Source organism: Martes martes (genome assembly GCF_963455335.1).
Source record: "Martes martes genome assembly, chromosome: 1".
Taxonomy (NCBI): Eukaryota; Metazoa; Chordata; class Mammalia; order Carnivora; family Mustelidae; genus Martes; species Martes martes.
Genome location: NC_137888.1, coordinates 67,346,073 through 67,367,764, shown reverse-complemented (window position 1 = coordinate 67,367,764; position 21,692 = coordinate 67,346,073). Strand labels below are relative to the sequence as shown.

At 36.6% G+C, this 21,692-nt stretch overlaps 1 protein-coding gene across 2 annotated transcripts in view; it reads right to left on the bottom strand.

Annotated features, from left to right (window-relative positions):
• RASA2 (RAS p21 protein activator 2) overlaps window positions 1-21,692 on the bottom strand; it is a 127,115-nt gene that overhangs the window by 66,922 nt on the left and 38,501 nt on the right. For both annotated transcript variants that reach the window (XM_080815402.1, XM_080815403.1), the window contains exons 4-5: window positions 17,181-17,275; window positions 7,120-7,196 (exon numbers count right to left, since the gene is read on the bottom strand). In XM_080815402.1, the coding sequence (XP_080671528.1) occupies window positions 7,120-7,196; window positions 17,181-17,275 (172 nt within the window). The remainder of the gene's footprint in view (window positions 1-7,119; window positions 7,197-17,180; window positions 17,276-21,692) is intronic.

Below are 21,692 nucleotides of genomic sequence, written 5' to 3'. Positions count from 1 at the left end.
CCAAGGTAAGGATGCTATGTTCACTGCTACTGGGCTGACATTGCTTCTAGGCCTTCTGTGCGAATAGAGCTAGTACACACACAGACAAACAACCCTGTATCTATTAGACAATTTTACTTTGAGAAATCTGCCTTCAAAGGAGGACAGAGAAATGAGGATGGTAGCTGGGAGAGTCAGGTGGAGATGAGGTCTGGGGAGGCATGCCTTTTAGGATAGGAGATCCTAGCACATGTCTTACACGTTGATGAGAACAATCTAAAAGAGAAGGTGAAGCTGATGAAACAGAAGAAGGAATAACTGAAGGAGGAAAGTCCTTGGGTGGGGGAAATAGAAGGAATCCAGAACTCAGACAGAAGAATTCAATCTCAGAAAGAAAGGGGGCACCTCCTCTACTATAACATAAGGACAAAAAGATGGATGCCAATACTGGTTTGCAGATTTGGAATCAGGAAAATGTGACCAATTTATAGTCTAAAGTGATGGAGGATCTCATAGGTGTTACTAGAGAAGCAAGTAAAACTCCAGGCAAGTTTTAGGTGCCCATGCAAGGTCTGTGATCATACATTCAAAGTAAAATCAGTCTGTGTGATATTCCACATCAATAATCGGTTATAGACTGAATGCAAAGGAAGAGACTGAGTTCCTTCATACTAGGATTGTTCCAGATAAATAAGACAGATAAAGAAAAGAACAAGGAAGTTAGGGAACCTGTAAGAAAAAAATGATTATAGTGACAGATCATGGAAAACAACCTGGAGGGAAGTGAAAAATAAAAGCAGGTAAGAATTTGGTAAAGATCGATGGACAGAAGTCTTACTGAAATTTAAGAAATGCTGCAGTGGGGAGCTTCTAGGTTTGGAAGATAGTAGTAACTGCTAGGATATGATCTTCCCACACATTACCCCCCAACTGTAAGTTTAGCAAACGACACAAAGAAAACTACACATAAAACTACACCTGCAGGGGCGCCTGGGTGGCTCAGTGGGTTAAGCCTCTGCCTTTGGCTCAGGTCATGATCTCAGAGTCCTGGGATCGAGCAACGTGTCGGGCTATCTGCTCAGCAGGAAGCCTGCTTCCCTCTGTCTCTCTGCCTGCCTCTCTGCCTACTTGTGATCTCTGTCTGTCAAATAAATAAATAAAATCTTAAAAAAAAAAAAACAAAAACTACACCTGCAGCATTACTGAAGAACAGAGAATACCATGGACTTCAAAATACTTCTAAAAGTTGAGAAATCAACAATAAATTCCACAAAATTGCTACTGGAGCTCTGCCACTGCAGGCCAGTAAGTATGGATCGTGGAGGTTTTAGTGAAAAAGAAAAGGAAGGAAGGAAAGAATACGGACCACCATATGCCCATAAAAAGACCTACTTGTGAACATTTATAGCAGCTTTCTTTATAACAGCCTCAAACTGGAAACAATTCACATATCCATCAACTGGTGAAAAGGTAAACAAATGGAGTACTACTTGTGAAGAAAAAAACTGGTTTCCAGGTCCAAGTTGAGATGGAGTAGATGCATGCCTTTCTAGTCCTCCCATTAGGCATAGCTAAAAATCTTGGGCATTAAATATATAACAAACATAAGAAAACTCTGAGGAGTGAAGAGAAGCAAACCAATTAGAGATCTTGGAACCCAAGGGAAGACATGGGAGTGAATTCCCTGGGCTTTTTTTTGTACTTTATATATCTTAGATTGCTTGTTAAAAGCCACCAACCTGGAACACCACCAGTGGGCATGGACAAAAAATGCCCTAAGAAAAAGCCAGCTCTCTCTAGCCAAAGGACTAGGAACTGGGCAGCTTATCAAGAGAGAAACCATTTTTAAACAATAAAAAACCACTTACTCTAATCAAACACCATTAAAAACACTGTGGCTCCACCCAAACCCCCATCAACAAAGACCAAATGCTGAGGAGAGAGCCTAGACTTCTATCTTTAACAAGCTCTAACGGGCATTTCCCCCAATGGTGTCAGTAGAGACCACCTGAGGAACCTGGATTTTCATCCCCACCTGGTAGCAATGATGCACTCCTCTCCCTTCATGCCGGGGTGATGTCAGAGAAGGCTTAGTAGGAAGGCAAGACCTTCACCACCTACAGGGGTAACTACTAAATCCTCTCAACCATCATGTCAGTGGAGGCCACAATGGAGCAGTAATGAGGCCCTCCTCCCCATCCCAGGCAGAGTGGCCACATGAAAAGACTAAGGGGAGCCTATACTACCACTCCCATTCAACAATAATAAGGAACTGTTCTCACTCCTCCCCCAGGAGTATCAGCAGAGGCTGAGTCAGGAACCTGGATTTTTTTTTTTTTTTAAGATTTTATTTATTTATTTGACAGACAGAAATCACAAGTAGGCAGAGAGGCGGGGCGGGGGGTGCGGGGAGGCAGTCTCCCTGCTGAGCGGAGAACCCGATGTGGAGCTCGATCCCAGGACCCTGAGATCATGACCTGAGCTGAAGGCAGAGGCTTGAACCCACTGAGCCACCCAGGCGCCCCAAGAACCTGGATTTCTATCTGCACCTAACAGTAATGAATAGGCATTCCTCTCCATTTACTAGGAGAGTGTCAAGGAGTCTGGCTAAAAAAGAATACTTAAATAAGATCCAGAGTCTCATAACATAATACCCAAAATGTCCAGAGTAAAACTGAAAACCACTCATCATACCAAAATACCAATCTTCAGCTTTAAATGGAAAAAAACAAAAACCAAAAAACAAACATACAAAATCAGCAGATGACAATATTGAGACAACATGGATGTTGGAATTATCTGGCAAAGATGTAAAAGCAGCCATCATAAAAATGATTCAATGAGCATTTACAAACACATCTGAAATAAATGGAAAAAAAAAAGTATCAGAAAAAAATAGAAAGTCATCAAAGATATAAAAGATATGAAGAAGAACTAAATGGAAATTCTGACATTTAAAACCAAAATAACAAACTTGATAGATGGGCTCAACAGTAGAATGGAGGGGACAGAGGAAATATCAGTGAGCCTAAAAGACAGAACAACAGAAATTACCCAACATGAACAGAGAAAACAGACTGGAGAAAAAAAAAAAAAAAGAACAGAGCCTCAGGACCTGTGGGACTATAATAGAAGATCTAACATTAATGCCATTTAAATCTCAAGAGGAGGGGCGCTTAGTGGCTCAGTGGGTTAAAGCCTCTGCCTTAGGCTCAGGTCATGATCTCAGGGTCCTGGGATCGAGCCCCACATCGGGCTCTCTGCTCGGCGGGGAGCCTGCTTCCCCCTCTCTCTCTGCCTGCCTCTCTGCCTACTTGTGATCTCTCTCTCTCTCTCTCTCTCTGTCAAAAAAATAAATAAATCTTAAAAAAAAGAAAAAAAAAACTCAAGAGGAGAGGAGAAAGATGGCAGAGCCAATAAAATATTGGAGGAATAATGGCCAAAAATACCCCAAATTTGGCAAAAGACAAACATACAGATTCAAGAAGCTGATCAAACATCAAACAAGATAAACCCAAAGAAATCTATGCCAAAATACCTTACAGTCCAACTGAAACACATAGAAGACCAAAGACAAAGACAAACTCTCGAAAGCAGCCAGGGAGAAAAAGCATATTACCTGCATAGGAAAACAACTACAGTGAATTAAAAAACCATAAAGACCAGAAGGAAGTGATATATTTTTCATGTGCTGAAAAAAAAGGAGCTGTCAATAAAGAATTCTGTATCCACTGAAAATATCCTTCAGGAATAAAGAAATCAAGATATTCTAAAATGTCTTGGAAAAGGAAAACTTGAAAAAGGAAAATTAAAAGAGTATGTATGTCACTTATAGACCTACCCTGAAAGAACTACTGGTAAAAGGAGATTCTCTAAACATAAAGACAGTGATAAAAAAAGGAATCCGAAAATAACAGGAAGCAAAAAAAGAATATGGAAAGAGCAAAAATATGGGTAAATACAATGAACTTAGTTTTCCCTTCTTTTCTAATTTTTAAAAATTGTGTTAGATTGCTGAAGCAAAAATTTTAACACTGATGTGGATCTCAACGTACAAACGGAAAATATATAAGACAATTACATTACAAAAGGTAGAGGGTAAAGGGATTTAAAAGAAGGTAAGGTTTCTACACTTTATTCTAACCAGTAAAATGGCAATACCAATAGACTATAATAGTCACACATGTACAATGCAATACCTAAAACACCAAGAACTCATACCTAGAAAAACTATACAAAGAGATATACTACAGATAGAAAAACAGTCCAGGAAAATCTAAATGGAATTCTAAAAATATATTCAGGGAACCCAGAGGAAAAAGAAAACAGGAAAAAAGTAGAGAACAGGGGTGCCTGGGTGGCTCAATGGATTAAAGCCTCTGCCTTCTGCTCAGGTCATGATCCCAGGGTCTTAGGATCGATCCCCACATCAGGCTCTCTGCTTAGCCAGGGGTCTGCATCCCCTCCCCTCTCTGCCTACTTGTAATCTCTGTCTGTCAAATAAACAAATAAAATCTTTAAAAAAAAAAAAAAGTAGAGAACAGAAAACAGACCAAAAAATGCCAGATTTAAGCTTAACATGTCTGTTATTACATTAAAAGTAAATGCTATAAATTCACTAAATAAAAGAGATTGGCAGAGTGGTTTTAAAAAGTGACACCCAACTATATTCTATCTGTAAGAAATTACACATGACTGGATGGATCTGATTGAAAAAAGCGTATCTCAAAAGGTCATATATGATAAGACTCCATTTACATAATGTTCTTGAAATGACAAAATTATAGATCTGGAAACAGATCAGAGGTTGCCAAAGGTTACAGATGGTAGTGGGGGAAGGAGTGGGTGTGACTATAATAGTACGGTAGCGTAAGGGAGATCTTTATGGTGACAGAACAGTTCTGTATCTTGATTGCGGCAGTTACCACAAATCTACAAATATGATAAAAGACATATAATATGTTGGACACTGCACAATGTCAATTTCCTGGTTTTTATATTTTATTATAGTTATGTAAGATATAACCACTGAGGTATACTGAGTGAAAAGTACACAGGACCCCTCCCTACTTTGCAATTCCTATGATTATCTCAGAAGAAAAAGTTAAAAAAAATCAAACTGTCAGAGTTCAAATCCAGATTCTACTACTTCCTGTATGAATTTGGGCTTCTATGCATTGTTTTGTCATATAACAGTGTCTATGCCAAGTTATGACAAGAAGTAAGTAATGCCTTAAAAAAGGTAACTATGGATATGTACAGCAAAGCAGATGAATCTCAAAAGCATTATCGTAAGTGAAAGAAGCCATCTGCAAAAGCCTACATATTACATGAGTCTGTTCATATGACATTTTGGAAAAGGCAATATAGGGCTAAAATCAGGTCATGGTTTCCTGGTGCTGAGTGTAGGGAAAGAGGACTATACATATCTCTGATTAATGTGTTCTAGGAGAGTTTTGACTTCTGAAGTCATGCTAATATTCTACATATTTAAAAAATAAAAGTAAATAACAAGGATGGGAGGGAGGAACCAATTTTTAAAAAGCTGGTAGGGGAGCAGAAGACGCAGTGATGCAGATCGTGGATTGAGAAGGCTCCTGTTTGGTTTCTGCCCCCTTCTTCCCTGGCAGTGTGGCCTGGAGCTACTCCCCTCCCCAACCTTTCAGAGACCTTGTCTTAGGTTTAAACCCCATTAAACTGACTGCAAATAGACGAAACAAACCAACCATTTCAAATGTTATCATATAACCAAAGTAAGCAAGGAGGGAGTGGTGGAAGGGACTAATTCAAACACTTTCACTACATGCTCTCAGTCTGGGGAAAAAATACTACGAACAAATCTTGAGCTGTTTTCAGTAAGTAAATCCAAACTGAGAAACATTAAAAAAAAAAACACAAAACTGGCTGTATTCTTCAAAAATCTCAATAACATGAAACATAAAGAAAAGCTAAAAATTATTACCGGTTAAGGAGATTAAAGAGACCTATAAACTAAATGTAATACAATATTAGACTGGATCCTTTCTTGCAGAGAAAAAACTATCTTAAAGGATATTATTGGGACAGCTGACAAAAGTAAATACAATAACTGTAGATTAAAGTATTAGAATATAAAAATTATATATCATACTTTTAGTGTAATGATGTTAAGGTTCCTGAATTTGATAACTGTACTAGAGTTATTTAAAAGAATATCCTTATTCTTAGGAAATACACTAATACATTAATAAGGATCATGTTGCATATATGCAACCTTTCTAAACAGAGTTCTAAAAAAAGTAATATTAGATGTATAATACATATAAATAAGTAAAGAGAAGGGAAGAAAGTAGGAGGGAAGGAGAGAGAGAGAGGAGAAATGCCTCAAAGGAGCTGGGGTGTTCATAATAAGGATAAGAAATTAGAGACTGGAGCAGCAATAGGAGGGGAACACTTACCCCACCCTAAGGTAAGTGGGCATGGTAGGAAACAGCCTCTAACTGAGAAGGCAGTAGAGGAAACAGTAACTCAGGGGATATTCAGATAATCAGTTAAGACAAAGAAAAAGCATTCAGAAGAAGTCAGGAACATCCAGTAGTTTGCTGATAACACAAGAAAAGTCTGGATGGAAGAGAAAAGCAGAGGATTTGGCTTGGAAATCTGTACTTCCAGAGAAGTTAGAAGATTAAAGTCTGAGACACAAAAAATGACTTGAGGGCAAAAGACGTATTTTAAAGTAGGTAAGAATCGGTACTGGTACATCCCCAGGTATCCATTTAGTTTTAGCTCGGGGTTCCTAATGCTCAGCTCTGTGATTAAAATTTCAGTATCTCTAGAGGCCCACCACCAGGAAGGCTTTCCAACTCCATTCTGCCAGGGCATCAGCTATGCTTACCCAAGATCCTGTAACAGCCTACTGCCTATCTCTATCATTTAACCCACATTCAATACATAAAGTTGAACAAATTAATGACCTATCACAACCTGAGTAGATATGAGAAGACAAACTGGAAATCAACTTAATAAAGGAAAGACACAGCAGAATTTCATTTCTCAAAAAAAAGTTTCTGAAGTATATAAAATAAGGTGTTGTCTTAAGAGTCAAAGAATACATGATGGAGAATTATTTCCAACTGATTTTGGTAAAAGAAATATGCTTACTGTACAACAAGCTGCTGGCACACAGTTCCGTTCTCTGTTATCAGTTCATTCAGTTTTAATTCAAGGTGAACTTTACCCTAAAATGAGAGGAAAAAAACGGTCTATTTTACTGACCAAATATTAAAGGTAAGTACTTTTTGCAGTGGTACCAATAATATCTAGTTGTTCACTAATTAAATTTTAGTGATCCCTAGCACATGGCTTTGCCCACATAAAGTACTTGTTAAATGACTAATAACCAACAATGTAGATCTAGAAGTCAAATGCTTATATCAGACATGGTACTCCAATCAAAGAATTTAAAGCCCAGTTCAAAGAGTATTTATGAATCTCAATTACCATGGATTAAAAAAAAGACAGTACTTATGTTTTAGGAAGATTTAGCAGATTATAAAATATAGAATGTTTTTTCCAGAAAAGATAAACCATCAATAAGAACAGAGGCAGTATCATTAAAGGTCAAGAGAAATACAATTCTAAAACAATAAAACTGGGTTAAAGCTAGTAAGATTTAATTTGTCAACAGTTTTCTGAAAATTAAAGATTTATGGAATATCTATAATATTTTAGCAGGCACTGTAGGATTGCCTAGGAATCAACAGATATAGAAGACACAATCACTCCTTGTAAGAAGCTCACAGTCTAGTCCAGGAGACAATAAATAAAGATAATATACAACCAAAAGCATTACTGAAAAAATGGGATACTGCAAATAAATAAGTGATTTCTTCAATAACTATTAATAAATGGATTTTTAAAAAATTCAATAGTATAAATTTAAAGTAAACTATAAACTCAGGAAACAAAGGTTTAGGAACAATATAATATAGAGCTTGATGTTTCCACCCAGCCACTGGCAATGAGCAATTCTAAACTGACTATGAGCAATTCTAAAGTGGTTAAGATCAGTCCTGGATTACCTCCACCCAGCTAACAAGACAAACTGCCACAGCGGAGATTTCAGGGCTGTGATGTCTAGGGGCTGATGATGTAAGTAATTTCATCAGAGGTAAGAAAGTTCATTATCAAGTTACTGTTCCTCTTTGGAACAATCCCTTTTAGACATTCTTTCACAGACATCTAACTTGAATCAGCCTCACTATTTTATGGGTGTTTGCTCCATGAGAGTGAATCTGAGGTCCACTAACTACAAAGCTTAGGGTTAGATGGATACTAAGTGATGAGCAATAAACACTGACTGATGGATCTCAATGTAAAAGTCTGCATGGGAAAGCTAAGCTCTAAAGAAACAAAGGCAACAGTGGGAGCAAAACTGGCAGTTAGGTGGAACTGGAACTAAATTAAGCAAATTTTCCACTAAAAATCCAGGCACAAATATTTATAACATCATATAAAATTTATGAAATAGGTCTTCCATTAATCCTGCTTTAAAACTCACTACCCCTGGGGCACCAGGGTGGCTCAGTGGGTTAAACCTCTGCCTTTGGCTCAGGTCATGGTCTCAGGGTCCTGGGATGGAGCCCCGCATCGGGCTCTCTGCTCAGCAGGGAGCTGCTTCCCCCTCTCCCTCTGCCTGCCTCTCTGCCTACTTGTGATCTCTCTCTGTCAAATAAATAACTAAAATCTTTAAAAAAAAAAAATACTCACTACCCCTGCTATTTAAGAGTGACCCAGAAGAGGTCCATGATATGTAGTAATTTTTAATATTTCTCAACTAAATTTTCGAATCATCTATGCTGTCAGGCCAGCATACATGTCACTTGCCTAGTGAATGAGCCTAGTCAACTGCATCAACATTTGAATCTCAAAGCAGTTTTACTATTTTAACATGTATGCATTTTATGGTAGAAACTTTATGGTGGAAATTGGTATGGTAGAATTTTAATGCTAACAGGGCATTCCCAACTGTCTCTCAGTAAATGTCTAGGATCTACTCTATTTCTAAAACAACAGAAACTGTTAAAACAGAGTAGAAGTATAATAATTTCATTCACAACTAAAAATCATAGCACTGTATCAAGCAAAGTCTAGATATTAAAAAAAAAAAAAAGTATCTACTTAATGGGATTCTACCAGGAATCATTATCACTGAGTCACAGCCTACCTACTATGTTCATTATTCCTACTGGCTGTTAAAAAGACCTTTCCTTTGGTATTAGTCAACAATAATGTAACTGTATTTAACTGGGTCAAGAAAAGAGTGGAGACAAGACACAAGACATTTATTATTAGGGTGGGACACTAAAATTAAAAAGCACTACAAACTAAATCAAGGAAATTATAATTTCTAAACTGTAAAACACTACCTCACTGTATACTTTAAACATGGGAATATATACATGATACTTAGTAAAAGTAGTAAGATACAAATCAGGTTGTATAAATAATGTTAATTTGTAAAAATAAAATCTACTATATATATATTACTATATAAATTTACTATAAGGTCATCTACTAAAATATTGATAGAAGTTACCTTTGGTTGGTAGGATTTCAGAATTTTTCGCTCACCTAGATTTTTAAAATTTCTACCACCAATGTGTCCTGGTTTTTAGCAAAAAAACAAACAAACAAAAAACTTTTAAAAATTATTTAAAGCTACTTCTTAGTGTTAGAAGCCCAAATCTATTAACATTTTAGGAAAAAATACTTAGAATTCCTTAATACATTCACACAAAAGTTTAGTTTCATTTATATCTGTTATCATTTTATAGATCTGGATTGTAGCAAAGCAAGTTTGGTGTTTTTTGTTTTTCTGGGGGTTGTTTTTGTTTTTTGGAGAGGGCAGTTTTGAGCTCAGCAAAACATTTCCTAGTCTCCTCTGAAGCCAGGTGATAGTGACCAGGGACAGTCATATGATACAATTCTGGCCAATGAGATATAAGTAGATGTTGCTGGTGGGGCATCTGAAGAAGCTTGTTGCATGAGACTCCCTAACTTCAGCAGTGGCTTGAGCGGCTGAAGAGCTTAAACAAAACAGTCTACAGTCTAATGATGCTGGGATATAAAAATTGGAGTCCAGGGCCCACCAAGGTAGAGTGCCACTGGCAAAAAGGCAGGCTTTCTGCTGCAATCTCTGAAAGACTATGCCTAAGGAGTAAGGGTGAACAATACTGACCAGCCTTTACAAAGACCAAAACCTGGCCTAAAATCAGCTGAATATCTAACTAGATTGAGGTGATCACCTGTAGATAGTAAGTAAATCTTCTCTGAAGGAAAAAAAGACCTTATCATCCACAGCTTCAAATTATCTCTAAAATATTTTGTATTTTTTAATGTCTAGCATTCCATCAAAAATTATGAAGCATGCCATAAAAGACCATACACCAAAAAACAAAAATGAAAACAAAAACCAACAGAAAGCAGGAGATGCAGATGCTGGAGTTAACTGACAAGAGGTAGTTAAAATAGATGCTTACATTTTTTTAAGGTAGACAACAAAATGAAAAACCCAGCAAAAAATCTGATGAAGTGTATCGAATGAAAAGTTTAGAACTGGGCAACAAAATAACCAAATTGAAGATGTATTTAACAATGAATGAGCCATAGCCAAAACAAGAATTGGTGAAATGGGAGATTAGTCAGTGGCAAATATCCACAAAGCAGCACAGATAGGAAGAGAGCATAAGAGACATAAGAAACATAGGAAAATGGTCTATTACTCATGTAACGGGAGTCTCAGAAGAGGAGACAGAAAAAAATAGGGAAGGAAAAAAAAAAAAAAAGAAATAATTGCCCGGAATTTTCCAAATCCAAAGAAAGACATCAAGGTAGAGATTTAAGAGCCCCTAGGAACACCTACAGGAAAAAACATTAAGAAAACCGTATGTAGGGGCACCTGAGTGGCTCAGTGGGTTAAGCCTCTGCCTTCGGCTCAGGTCATGATCTCAGGGTCCTGGGATCGAGCCCCGCATCGGGCTCTCTGCTCAACGGGGAGCCTGCTTCCCCCTCTCTCTCTCTGCCTGCCTCTCTGCCTACTTGTGATTTCTGTCAAATAAATAAATAAAATATTTAAAAAAAAAAAAAAAAAGAAAAGAAAACCGTATGTAGGCAGAGCATAGTAAAACTAGTAAAAGCAAAAGATCAAAAGAAAATCTTAAAAGCAACTAGAGAAAAAGGAGACATTAGCTATAACGAAGCAACTACAAGATTTTGACAAGAACTATGTTTGATGATAAACATGCAATGTGATTTGGTCCACAACTGCTTTCTTTTTTTAAATTAACATACAATGTATTGTTTCAGGGGTACAGGTCTGTGAATCATCAGTTTTACACAATTCACAGCACTCACCACAGCACCATACCCTCCCCAATGTCCATCACCCCACAACTGCTTTCTTATTATCCAATCTCCTAAGGGAGGTTCAATGATAAAACAGTGTAACTTTCATATACGTCAGGAAATATTGGAAGACCAAATACTTGGCACTGTATTCTATATGTTTTATTTAAAGTAAACCAAATTTTGGGGAACTATTATACTACATGCCTTTTATAGCAATGACTACATTAGGTTGATACATGCAATTATATCACATTAATTTGTACTAGACAGCATATTTAGGAACTTATATTACTCTGGCACTGTCTGAAGGTTTCATAATATGCTAGCTTTACTTCAAATACTTTTATAAAAGTTCACACAGAAAAATCTGTGATCATTTTAATGGTACCATATAGAAGATATCATATGAATTTCTGCATACAGTTTGGGAAACTCAGGTGTATTACAGGTATCTGGGCAAAACTCAATGCACACACTTCAGTCTAGGCTTTTTTTTTTTTTTTAAGTTTTTATCACAAAACACTGAATTATAACAACCATTCCACATAATAGAACTCAGTATTATTTCGACTGGTGAGAAGTTTTCTTCATTTGAGGGGGGTAGAAATCCCAACTTCATAATTTCCACATATTTTCATATATAGTAATTAACTATAAGATCATTTTGGACACAACTGACTAGCAGATGAAAAACAAAATAAAGGATTTACTTAATCTCTCTTATTTATGGACGGATCTGTTTTTCCTCTGTGAAGACTTATTTACTACAATCTAGAATGGCTCCTTTGTTATTTCATGTTTACAAATTTACAAATGAAGTTTCTTCATGAAACAATGAATTACACCTTTACATTCATTATATTTTAATCAGGCATGTTAAAAAAACAGATGTATGTATTATTAGGTATAATCACTGCATGTGTTATTTTTAACACTTGTTTAAATAGGTAGGGGAGAGGACATACTAAAAAAAACAATAACCATAAAACAATCAATAACTTACGGCATGATCCAGAAGTTCAAGATAAGCTTGTTGGTAACGAAGTAATTCGAAGACATGACTGATAGCATATCTAGATTTACTGCTTGTACAAGTTGTGTGAGACATACAGCCCTAATAAGAGTACCAACTCTCCATATAAGAGAGATGGTTTAATCCGTCTTATGTGAAGGCATGCTCTTTATGACAGTAGCTAAGAAGTAAAGAAAGGAAAAATATTTCATGTTTGTTTTGAGTTCCAGCACTACATAGCTAACAGCATGGTTGCAGATCACTGAAGCCAAACGAGGATGTATAAATAGAGGCACCAACACAATCCAAATTAACTTCACTTGTGTGGCAAAGAATAGTAGAAAGAACACCAAATGAAGTAGGACAGTAACCACAACCAGAAATTAAGGAAAAGACTGCTTCAAAAAGGAATGGTCAACATTATGAAAAGCTACTGAAAGATCATATATGAGGAGGACTGAAAAATGTCCACCAGACTTATTGACACAATGTCATGGGTAACATTAGTGAGAGCCCTTTGTGCTCTCCCTCTGGCTCATTGTGGGGTATGAAGGCAGATCAGAGTGGGTTCAGAAGAGAATGTTTCAATCCACAGGGAATAACTACAAAACAAAAACAAAAACAAAAACAAAAAACAGAAAAAGAAGTATAGGAAAATGCACTCATGAAATAATTAATAATGTCTTGAATGTCTGAAAAGAAAACTGAAAATAACTGACATTATTAACAGCAATAATAAAGGATCTGGGAAATAGTCCAAGTTAAGAGGTTTAGTGTTCTTTGTAACTTTCAACTCTTTTGGTATAAAACCCATTTTTTCCTACTATTGGGATCTTTTCAGTTCAAGGCTAAATTACGTTTCTGCATGTTACTTCCCTACAACTTCAGAACTGAAGGGAATCCTATACACTGAAGTTCTCACTTGAAAGATGAAAAGCCTCAGACAACAACAGGTTAGCAACTGTTTTGGATACAAATGACAATTAGTAGCAGAGCTAAGAAATGAAACATCTTCTTCCCTTCTGAAGTAGATATGCCAATCATTTCCTCTACTTAAACCCCTTTCTTAGGGATCATGCCTCCCAAAGCCCCAGAACAGACTGCACTACAGTGACTTTACCCTGCGCCCAACCATACCAATTAGAATGCAGCAGACATCTGACCCTAGTTGGGTCAAATTCTCTAAATTGTGGCAGAAAACTAAATTAGACCTCAGAAAGTGAGGGGCTGTATGGTCATGTAAACTCAAAGACTGATGTGGGCATTTTTTTTTAGCTGTCAACAAGAGATTAGAGAGAAGCAGAAATGAGAAAGATGTAATCTCATCAGATGTATAAAAATGCAAGGGAATCTCATCATTAATGTTTTTTCCCTTTCATTTTGCAAAGTGAATAATATTAAAATGACAGGGCAAGACAGAGAAAAAATATTAACTATTCATTTTTTTTAACTTTTTTTAACTATTCATTTTTCAAAATGAGAGATAAAGGAAAAAAAACTATTTAAACAGTGAGCACTTCTACTCAATAAGCACAGTGAGCAAACAAGTGGGAAGAAATCAATCAGGGGATCTCATTTTCCGGGTGCCCCTTGCAGTATCTAAGGCTGCACTGAGTGGAAGCCCACAGTGTAAAAATACAATATATATTTTTTATTTGGTCCCAAATGCAAGTCAACTATTTTATGTAGTGATCAAGCAGAAACAAACAAACCACCCAATATTTCAGGATACTTTATGAGAAATTAAAATCTTCTTATAAACAATTTTGACTCTGTGAACTGTATCTAGTTTATTATTGTAAGAACCTGACCTCCACTTCAGAGGCAGCTCCTCAGTAAATGTCAGCTCTCACTGACCATACTGAAGTTCTTGCAATTATACCCCAACAAGTTCCCTAGGAACTTTCAAATGCCCCTCCCTTTCTCTTGGAGCTAATTTGAGTAGGCTTCTGTTCCTTATACTCAACGTGTCCCCTCCTAATAATATGCTGAAGCCTTTTCACGACCAAAACTACAAGAGTGAAAAAAGCAGTAAAGCACTGTGGTTAGGAATTTTAGACTCAGACTAGATCACTATTGAAACCACAGCTCCATCACCTAAAAGTTCTGATTTTGGAGATGTCATTTAACCTCTTTCAATCCATTTTCTGTATTTATAAAATGGGGTAATGCTACCTACACCTCATAACGCTTTTCTGAGGATTAAATGAAAAAACGTACATTAAGTACATAATACTGTGCTTCATATATACCGTTTAATCACTAATAGTAATTACTAGGTGGAATTCCTACTGAACTCAATCCTTTCCATAGCTTTCTATTATGGCTCCACCAACTGCTATTCTTTCCATATTTTTGTAAAATTTTATAAACTTTATCCAAGTGAATAAGTGAACAAATTTATTAACAAAGTAGGATGTGTATGAATCATAGGCGGCTGCTTCTACCTTTTCTAGGCTCACAAAGTTAATGTAGTATTTCTAGATCAGTTTTGGGGCCAAACAACATTTCCAGTAGTACCATATTAACCTGAAAGGTGTTCTGTATCCCTCCCACCCACTAAAGTACTCTTCCTCCTAAAATGTATTTTTAAAGAATTCGATCTTACTGATTATCATTTAAGCAAAAGACTTGTAAAGGTTAATAACTCATGGTCACGAAAATCACTTATAACAAATAAAAAATGCTGACATTATCTCTACAATCAAATGTTATTTCCAGAATTTTTATGTTTCAGAGATGAGCTTTACATACATCACTAAATAAAAGCTTATTATCCAATACTAATCTCTAATACCATCTCCAAGAATTACACAGAATATTCTAGAGAGATTTCTACTTTTTGAGAGTTGGGGGCCTTAAATCTTTTAGCAAGTTTATGTTTATATTTTTATTGGAACTTCAAGAAACTACATCTTAAAATAATCCTCAAATTTCATTTTATACCAAATTCTCAAAGCCTTTTCTTATTTTGCTTTTTCTTTTTTTTTTTTTTAAAGATTTTATTTATTTATTTGACAAACAGACACAGCGAAGAACACAAGCAGGGACAGCGGGAAAAGGAGAAGCTGGCCTCCTGTTGTGCAGGGAGCCCGATGTGGGGCTTGATCCCAGGACTCTGGAATCATGACCTGAGCTGAAGGCAGACGCCCAATGACTGAGTCACCCAGGCACCCCCTTATCTTGCTTTATGTTAAAATAATTAAAAAGGAAAACTGATACTTTAAAACTTTCCTATCTGCCTTTGGGTGAAGTTATATTATGGAAATGGAAAGGACCACCTGAGCGACTGCCAGTAGACAGGTATTTTACATTTGTGTAGCAACTGACAGCTTTCACAACACTGTTAAAGACATTTCACTTAATTCTCTCAATCATAGGAGTCAACGTTGCAACTTTTATTTCCATTCTATAGAACTAAAATTCAAGGTCAGTGAAGTAACCACATATGAAAATTAGGACCTAAATTTTCTGACTTCTTGTGTAAAAGCTTTTCCATTTTGTCAAACTGCCTCTCACCTGGGTCGTACACAATAGTGGCTAAGTGCAATCTGAATTTCAGTTATTGCCAAATGGTAACAAAAGAGCATTAAAATGAGGTCGAGTGAACGAAACAGTAGAAGTTTCAATTGTATTTTGTACTTAAGAAGGGGTTTTATACACAAATACTTAAGTTTTTGAGAATTTAATCAAAGAGAATGCTGGAGAGGTTATGAGGATACAGAGACACAGGCACTTTATTTGCAAATATCTGTGGGTGTATATGCAGCACTTTTTTCTTGTCTTAAACTTCTGTTTGAGTCACAGTGGCAAATTATAACTTCTTTGAGAGGAAGAATTCTGCTTGCAGTATGTCGTCCTCAGGTTTCACAATCCTTACCATATTTTATAAATAAACAGTTACCAAAAAAAAGGATTCCCTTTAGGGGCACCTGGGTGGCTCAGTGGGTTAAAGCCTCTGCCTTCTGCTCAGGTCATGGTCCCTGGGTCCTGGGACTGAGCCCCAAGTCGGGGCCTCCCTCTCTCTCTCTCTCTCTCTGCCTGCCTCTGCCCACTTGTGATTTCCGTCTGTCAAATAAATAAATAAAATCTTAAGGAAAAAAAAAAAGGATTCCTTTTAGATAGAAATAACAATTTCTAAGAGCAACTCAGACTTTTCAGAAACAAACAGAAAGTTAAGCTACCTGGCTAAACATACATCTTTATTCATATACAGATCTGTAAGACCTCTTATTTTGGCAAGAGGAAAGAAGAGCTTTAAAAAGAGTAATGACACCTTTTCAAATAAAAAGAAAGGTGAAGAACAGGAAGAGTGGGTGTGGGAGTGAAAGGCTCTGCAAGGTGGACTCAGGCATGGTTTGAATGAGTAACATTTTCCCAAGACTAGTTTATTAAAAGAGTAAACAGAGCATCCTGGTTAGAAGAGATGAAATCACAGACTTCAAGGACTCTCCTCAAAGTCAGAATTAATAAAACACATTTTTTCTCTTAAAAAATTTTCCCATCTTAAAAAAAATTGATAATCTGTCACGGTGACTCAAACAAAAGAACTAAAACAGGAAATGTCCCCCCAGTATAACCTCCCCAGACTCAGACACCCACCCACAATGTGCATTGTTTTTGAATTCATGTGACAAGGCATTTCTTTCCAGTTACATTTTACCTAAAGGTCTATAATATTTGGTCCCACAATTTAAAATAATTTATGACAAGCACTCTCTATAGAAACTAGTATAGTTTGTTTTCCACTTACTTTCCGTATGCTGACAGTCTCCCACATCAGCTAAGCCTTAATATTTACCTGAACCTCCGAATTGGAATCAACAGGCTGTAGTGAAAACCAGGTTTCTTTGCCACTGTGGTTACACAAATCTTCTTTTTTGATGGCTACTTTTCCTACAGGGAAAAAAATATAAGGGAAACATATTTTGTATCATCATTAGCACTATAATGTATAATACTCTACAGAAAATATTTTAAAATAATTTGTACCTATTGATACAAAAAAAATCCATTTTTATAAAGTATTTTTTTTCCTCATTAAACTTTTGTTTTAATGGGTCTCAAAACTCTGTGACAGATTTTTGGTCAAGGTGTTTTTTATATTCTAAGGAATGAAAAAGTGCTTCATTTCCCCCTATCCCTTGGCAGACCCTTTTCTGGGTCACTGCAAATCAGGGGATTAGACAAAAACTTAGTTATATTTACATGCAACTGCATTTTTGAGTACTTATTCAGATTCACATTCTCACCCAGAATACATTCCATGTAAAAAGCAATATATACAATGATAGTGCAAACTAATCCTCCCAACCAGTTAACACTATGAATAAACTGTATATTTAGGGAGACATATCTCCATTTAATAAGAGTTCATAAGGGGTGCCTGGGTGGCTCAGTGGGTTAAAACCTCTGCCTTTGGCTCAGGTCATGATCCGAGGGTCCTGGGATCGAGCCCCGCATCGGGCTGTCTGCTCAGTGGGGAGCCTGCTTCCCTCTCTCTCTGCCTGCCTCTCTGCCTACTTGTGATCTCTGTCTGTCAAATAAATAAATAAAATCTTAAAAAAAAAAAAAGAGTTCATAAGTTTCAATTAAAAGAAAAACAGTATCATACATCACTAACAATACTGAAAACTGACTTGAAAATTATGGAAGATTAAAACAGTAATTTTAAAATCTGCTTATATCAAAACACTATCAACACTGCTTATGCTGCTTCAATGCATACACATACACACACACACACACACACACACACACACAATCAGGGCAGTTCCCTAAAGAGTTTCCACCTCTCAGAGAAAGATACAGTACAATGAACAAAGTTGTATGAGAGGAAGAAACAGAAATGTTCTTATTATAATGAAGTATTTGCCATGTTGGTACAAAGCATTTCCTTCCTCAATTCAAGTTTTAAGAAAAAGACACAGATTTTGCATATGACTGACAATTTATTTCAAGATTCTACACAAAAGCTTCAACAAAAGATGTATATCAAAGTCAAAGTATGCTTTCTTCTATAAAATAAGAATTTTTGCTCTAAGGGCCCTAATTATACTTCATTTCCTTTCTCTTCTATCTTGGTCTTTTAGTTCCACATTTGAAAACTTTTAGGACAGTAAAAAATTTTCTGTCAAGATATACCAACTTTTTGTGTATCAAGTGGAAAGGAAAGATAGGACAAGAAAACAAACCCAGAAAAACCTTTAAAATTCTATTTTGGAATCAGGTAGTGGTGATGGTTCCACAAATCTGTGAATATATACAATGTGTGCACTGTATGTTAAGAGAGTGAGTTTTATGGCATGTGAATTACACCTCAAATTGTTGTTAAAAAAATTTAACCACATTAAAATTTTGATAAGCTTATCTTTCTTTTCATGACCCAGAACTCAAACTACAAACATTATCTATATACATGTAATTTTAAGGAAAACATTAAAATACACAGCTACAAATATTTTCTTTAGAGGGGCAACTGTATTAATATATAACCCAAAAGAGAACAACTGAAAAATCATCAACTAGATCTAGTAACACATAAAGCTTAAAACACGTAAAATTTTTAAAATTAATAAACTGGCCTCACAATAAGCACAAATCTTTCCAACTTCCTTTAACATATACTGGATGAGGGGCGCCTGGGTGGCTCAGTGGGTTAAAGCCTCTGCCTTCGGCTCAGGTCATGATCCCAGGGTCCTGGGATCGAGCCCCGCATCGGGCTCTCTGCTCCGTGGAGAGCCTGCTTTCTCCTCTCTCTCTGCCTGCCTCTCTGCCTACTTGGGGTCTCTGTTTGTCAAATAAATAAATAAAATCTTAAAAAATATGTGTGTGTGTGTGTGTGTGTGTGTGTGTATGTATGTGTGTGTGTGTGTGTGTGTGTATATATGTATACATATTGGATGAAATCTAATGTAAAGGCCAAAATCTTCTTGTGAATATATGGAATTATAAATTCATTCAAATTTTGTTAAGAAATGGCATCATGAAAATAATATACTTTAGCCTTTGTTTGGTTAAATTTAAGATACAAAATGATGGGAAACAGAAATTCTTCCAGCACCAAATATAGACTAAAAGCCAAGTACAGGATTTAGGTACTAACTGTAACACCCAAATATTCTTTATACTATTGAAGAAGTTTAGGTTAAGAGTCAAATTGTACAAATCTCTTGATACATTTTACCTACAGATTTTATCAAATCCCTGACAAATTAATACAATACCAGGAATGGCTTAGAATATAGAATATGACAAAGTATTAAATATCTCATATCACAATGGATCATGATTAATATAATTCTTTCAAGCAGTTCCATTTACCACTGATTGCACTCCGGGTATAAGCATTAAAGCAATGTATAATAGTCTGATACATACATACGCACACATGTACCTACAGAAATAGATCTATAAATCCCATAGCTGAAGTTCTTGCATTTCAAGAACAACTCATTTTCCCCTTTAAGAATCTTGATATCTATGCATCTTTTGTGTTCTCTCCCCGGAAAAATGCACAGATGTTATCTGGCATATAATTTTAAAAGAGTTTACTCACCATCCAGAAACTAACTGGCAGATTCCTGGTTAAGAGCCCTATCCTACAATTTTCAGGATTTTTAGATTTATACATAATTTATGAATATATATGCAAATATACATGTATGTATATGTGTTGATATTTATAAGTATTACCAAAGCAAGCTCCCAACTTAAAAAACAGGGTTTTTAAAAAAAGTTTATTTGGGGGGTGCCTGGGTGGTTCAGTGGGTTAAGCCTCTGCCTTCGGCTCAGGTGATGATCTCAGGGTCCTGGGATTGAGCCCCACATTGGGCTCTCTGCTCAGCAGAGAAACTGCTTCTCCCCCTCTTTCTGCCTACTTGTGATCTCTCTGTCAAGTAAATAATTAAAATCTTAAAAAAAAAAAAAAAGTTTAGGGGTGCCTGGGTGGCTCAGTGGATTAAGCCTCTGCCTTCGGCTCAGGTCATGATCTCAGGGTCCTGGGATTGAGCCCCACATTGGGCTCTCTGCTCAGCAGAGAAACTGCTTCTCCCCCTCTTTCTGCCTACTTGTGATCTCCCTGTCAAGTAAATAATTAAAATCTTAAAAAAAAAAAAAAGTTTAGGGGTGCCTGGGTGGCTCAGTGGATTAAGCCTCTGCCTTCGGCTCAGGTCATGATCTCAGGGTCCTGGGATTGAGTCCCACATTGGGCTCTCTGCGCAGAAGGGAACCTGCCTCCCCCTCTCTCTGCCTGCTTCTCTGCCTGCTTGTGATCTCTCTCAGTCAAATAAATAAATAAAAATCTTTAAAAAAAATAAAATAATAAAATAAAATAAAATTTAAAAGTTTATTTGGAAGTCTACTGGTTTGATTGATTCATTTACTCATTCAACAACTAATCACAATGGCACAGTGCTTTAAATGTTGATGTGATTTCCAGACTCCCTTAACCAAAGTATACTTCACCAGTCATGCCTCTAAAACCTAGAGTAGGAATCTATCTATTCCATTTATGACTCACAACTCGTATCACTGGATATACATCTTCTCTGTCACAGATGCCTTTCCCAAAAGAGAATCCTCTCGTAGTTCATAGGCAAAAATTCCCGGAAGCCAAGTACCCTCTTCCTCCTATCTCAGATCTCATGCATCCATGGTACTCACTATCATGAAAGAGTTGAATGGTTCTTGTCTTCTCAGAGAGAAACCCTTCTCTGATTAGCTGCATAAATTTTGTGCCTCTAATGGTCCCAAAGATAGTTTAGTGTTTACTATTTTGAACAAAGTTAAATCATCATTTAGTGGCTATGAAATCAACCACTAAAAACAAAAAAACAAACACAACAACAGCAACAAAACCTCCCAGGAACAAACTACCCAACAATTTAAAGGTACTCTTTCATTTCCCCACTGTCCTGACAAACTCACAGACAGCAAGAGCTTAGACGGAACATAAATACGTACACATACACACACCAGATGCTGTATTGGTTCCTTAAAATAAGACATGGAGAGGAAACACCATAAGAAATGAAGGAACTGTGGGCACAGAAACCATCTCTGTTGGTCTCTAAGTAAAAAAAAAAAGTATTCACAGCTTTCCAGCACCACTTCAAAGCAGAACTTTTTTTTGCCATCTGTAAAAGCTGTGTTATATTTGGGCCCCATTTTTAGACACAACATATCCTTGGAAATTTCATCCTGATACAGATCACCAACTGGCAAATCTTGACAGTCCTGTTCCTATGTGGACATTAGTAGAAATGGCTGAAAGAGCAGATAAAAGCAGTGACAACTGTGACTGCCTATACAG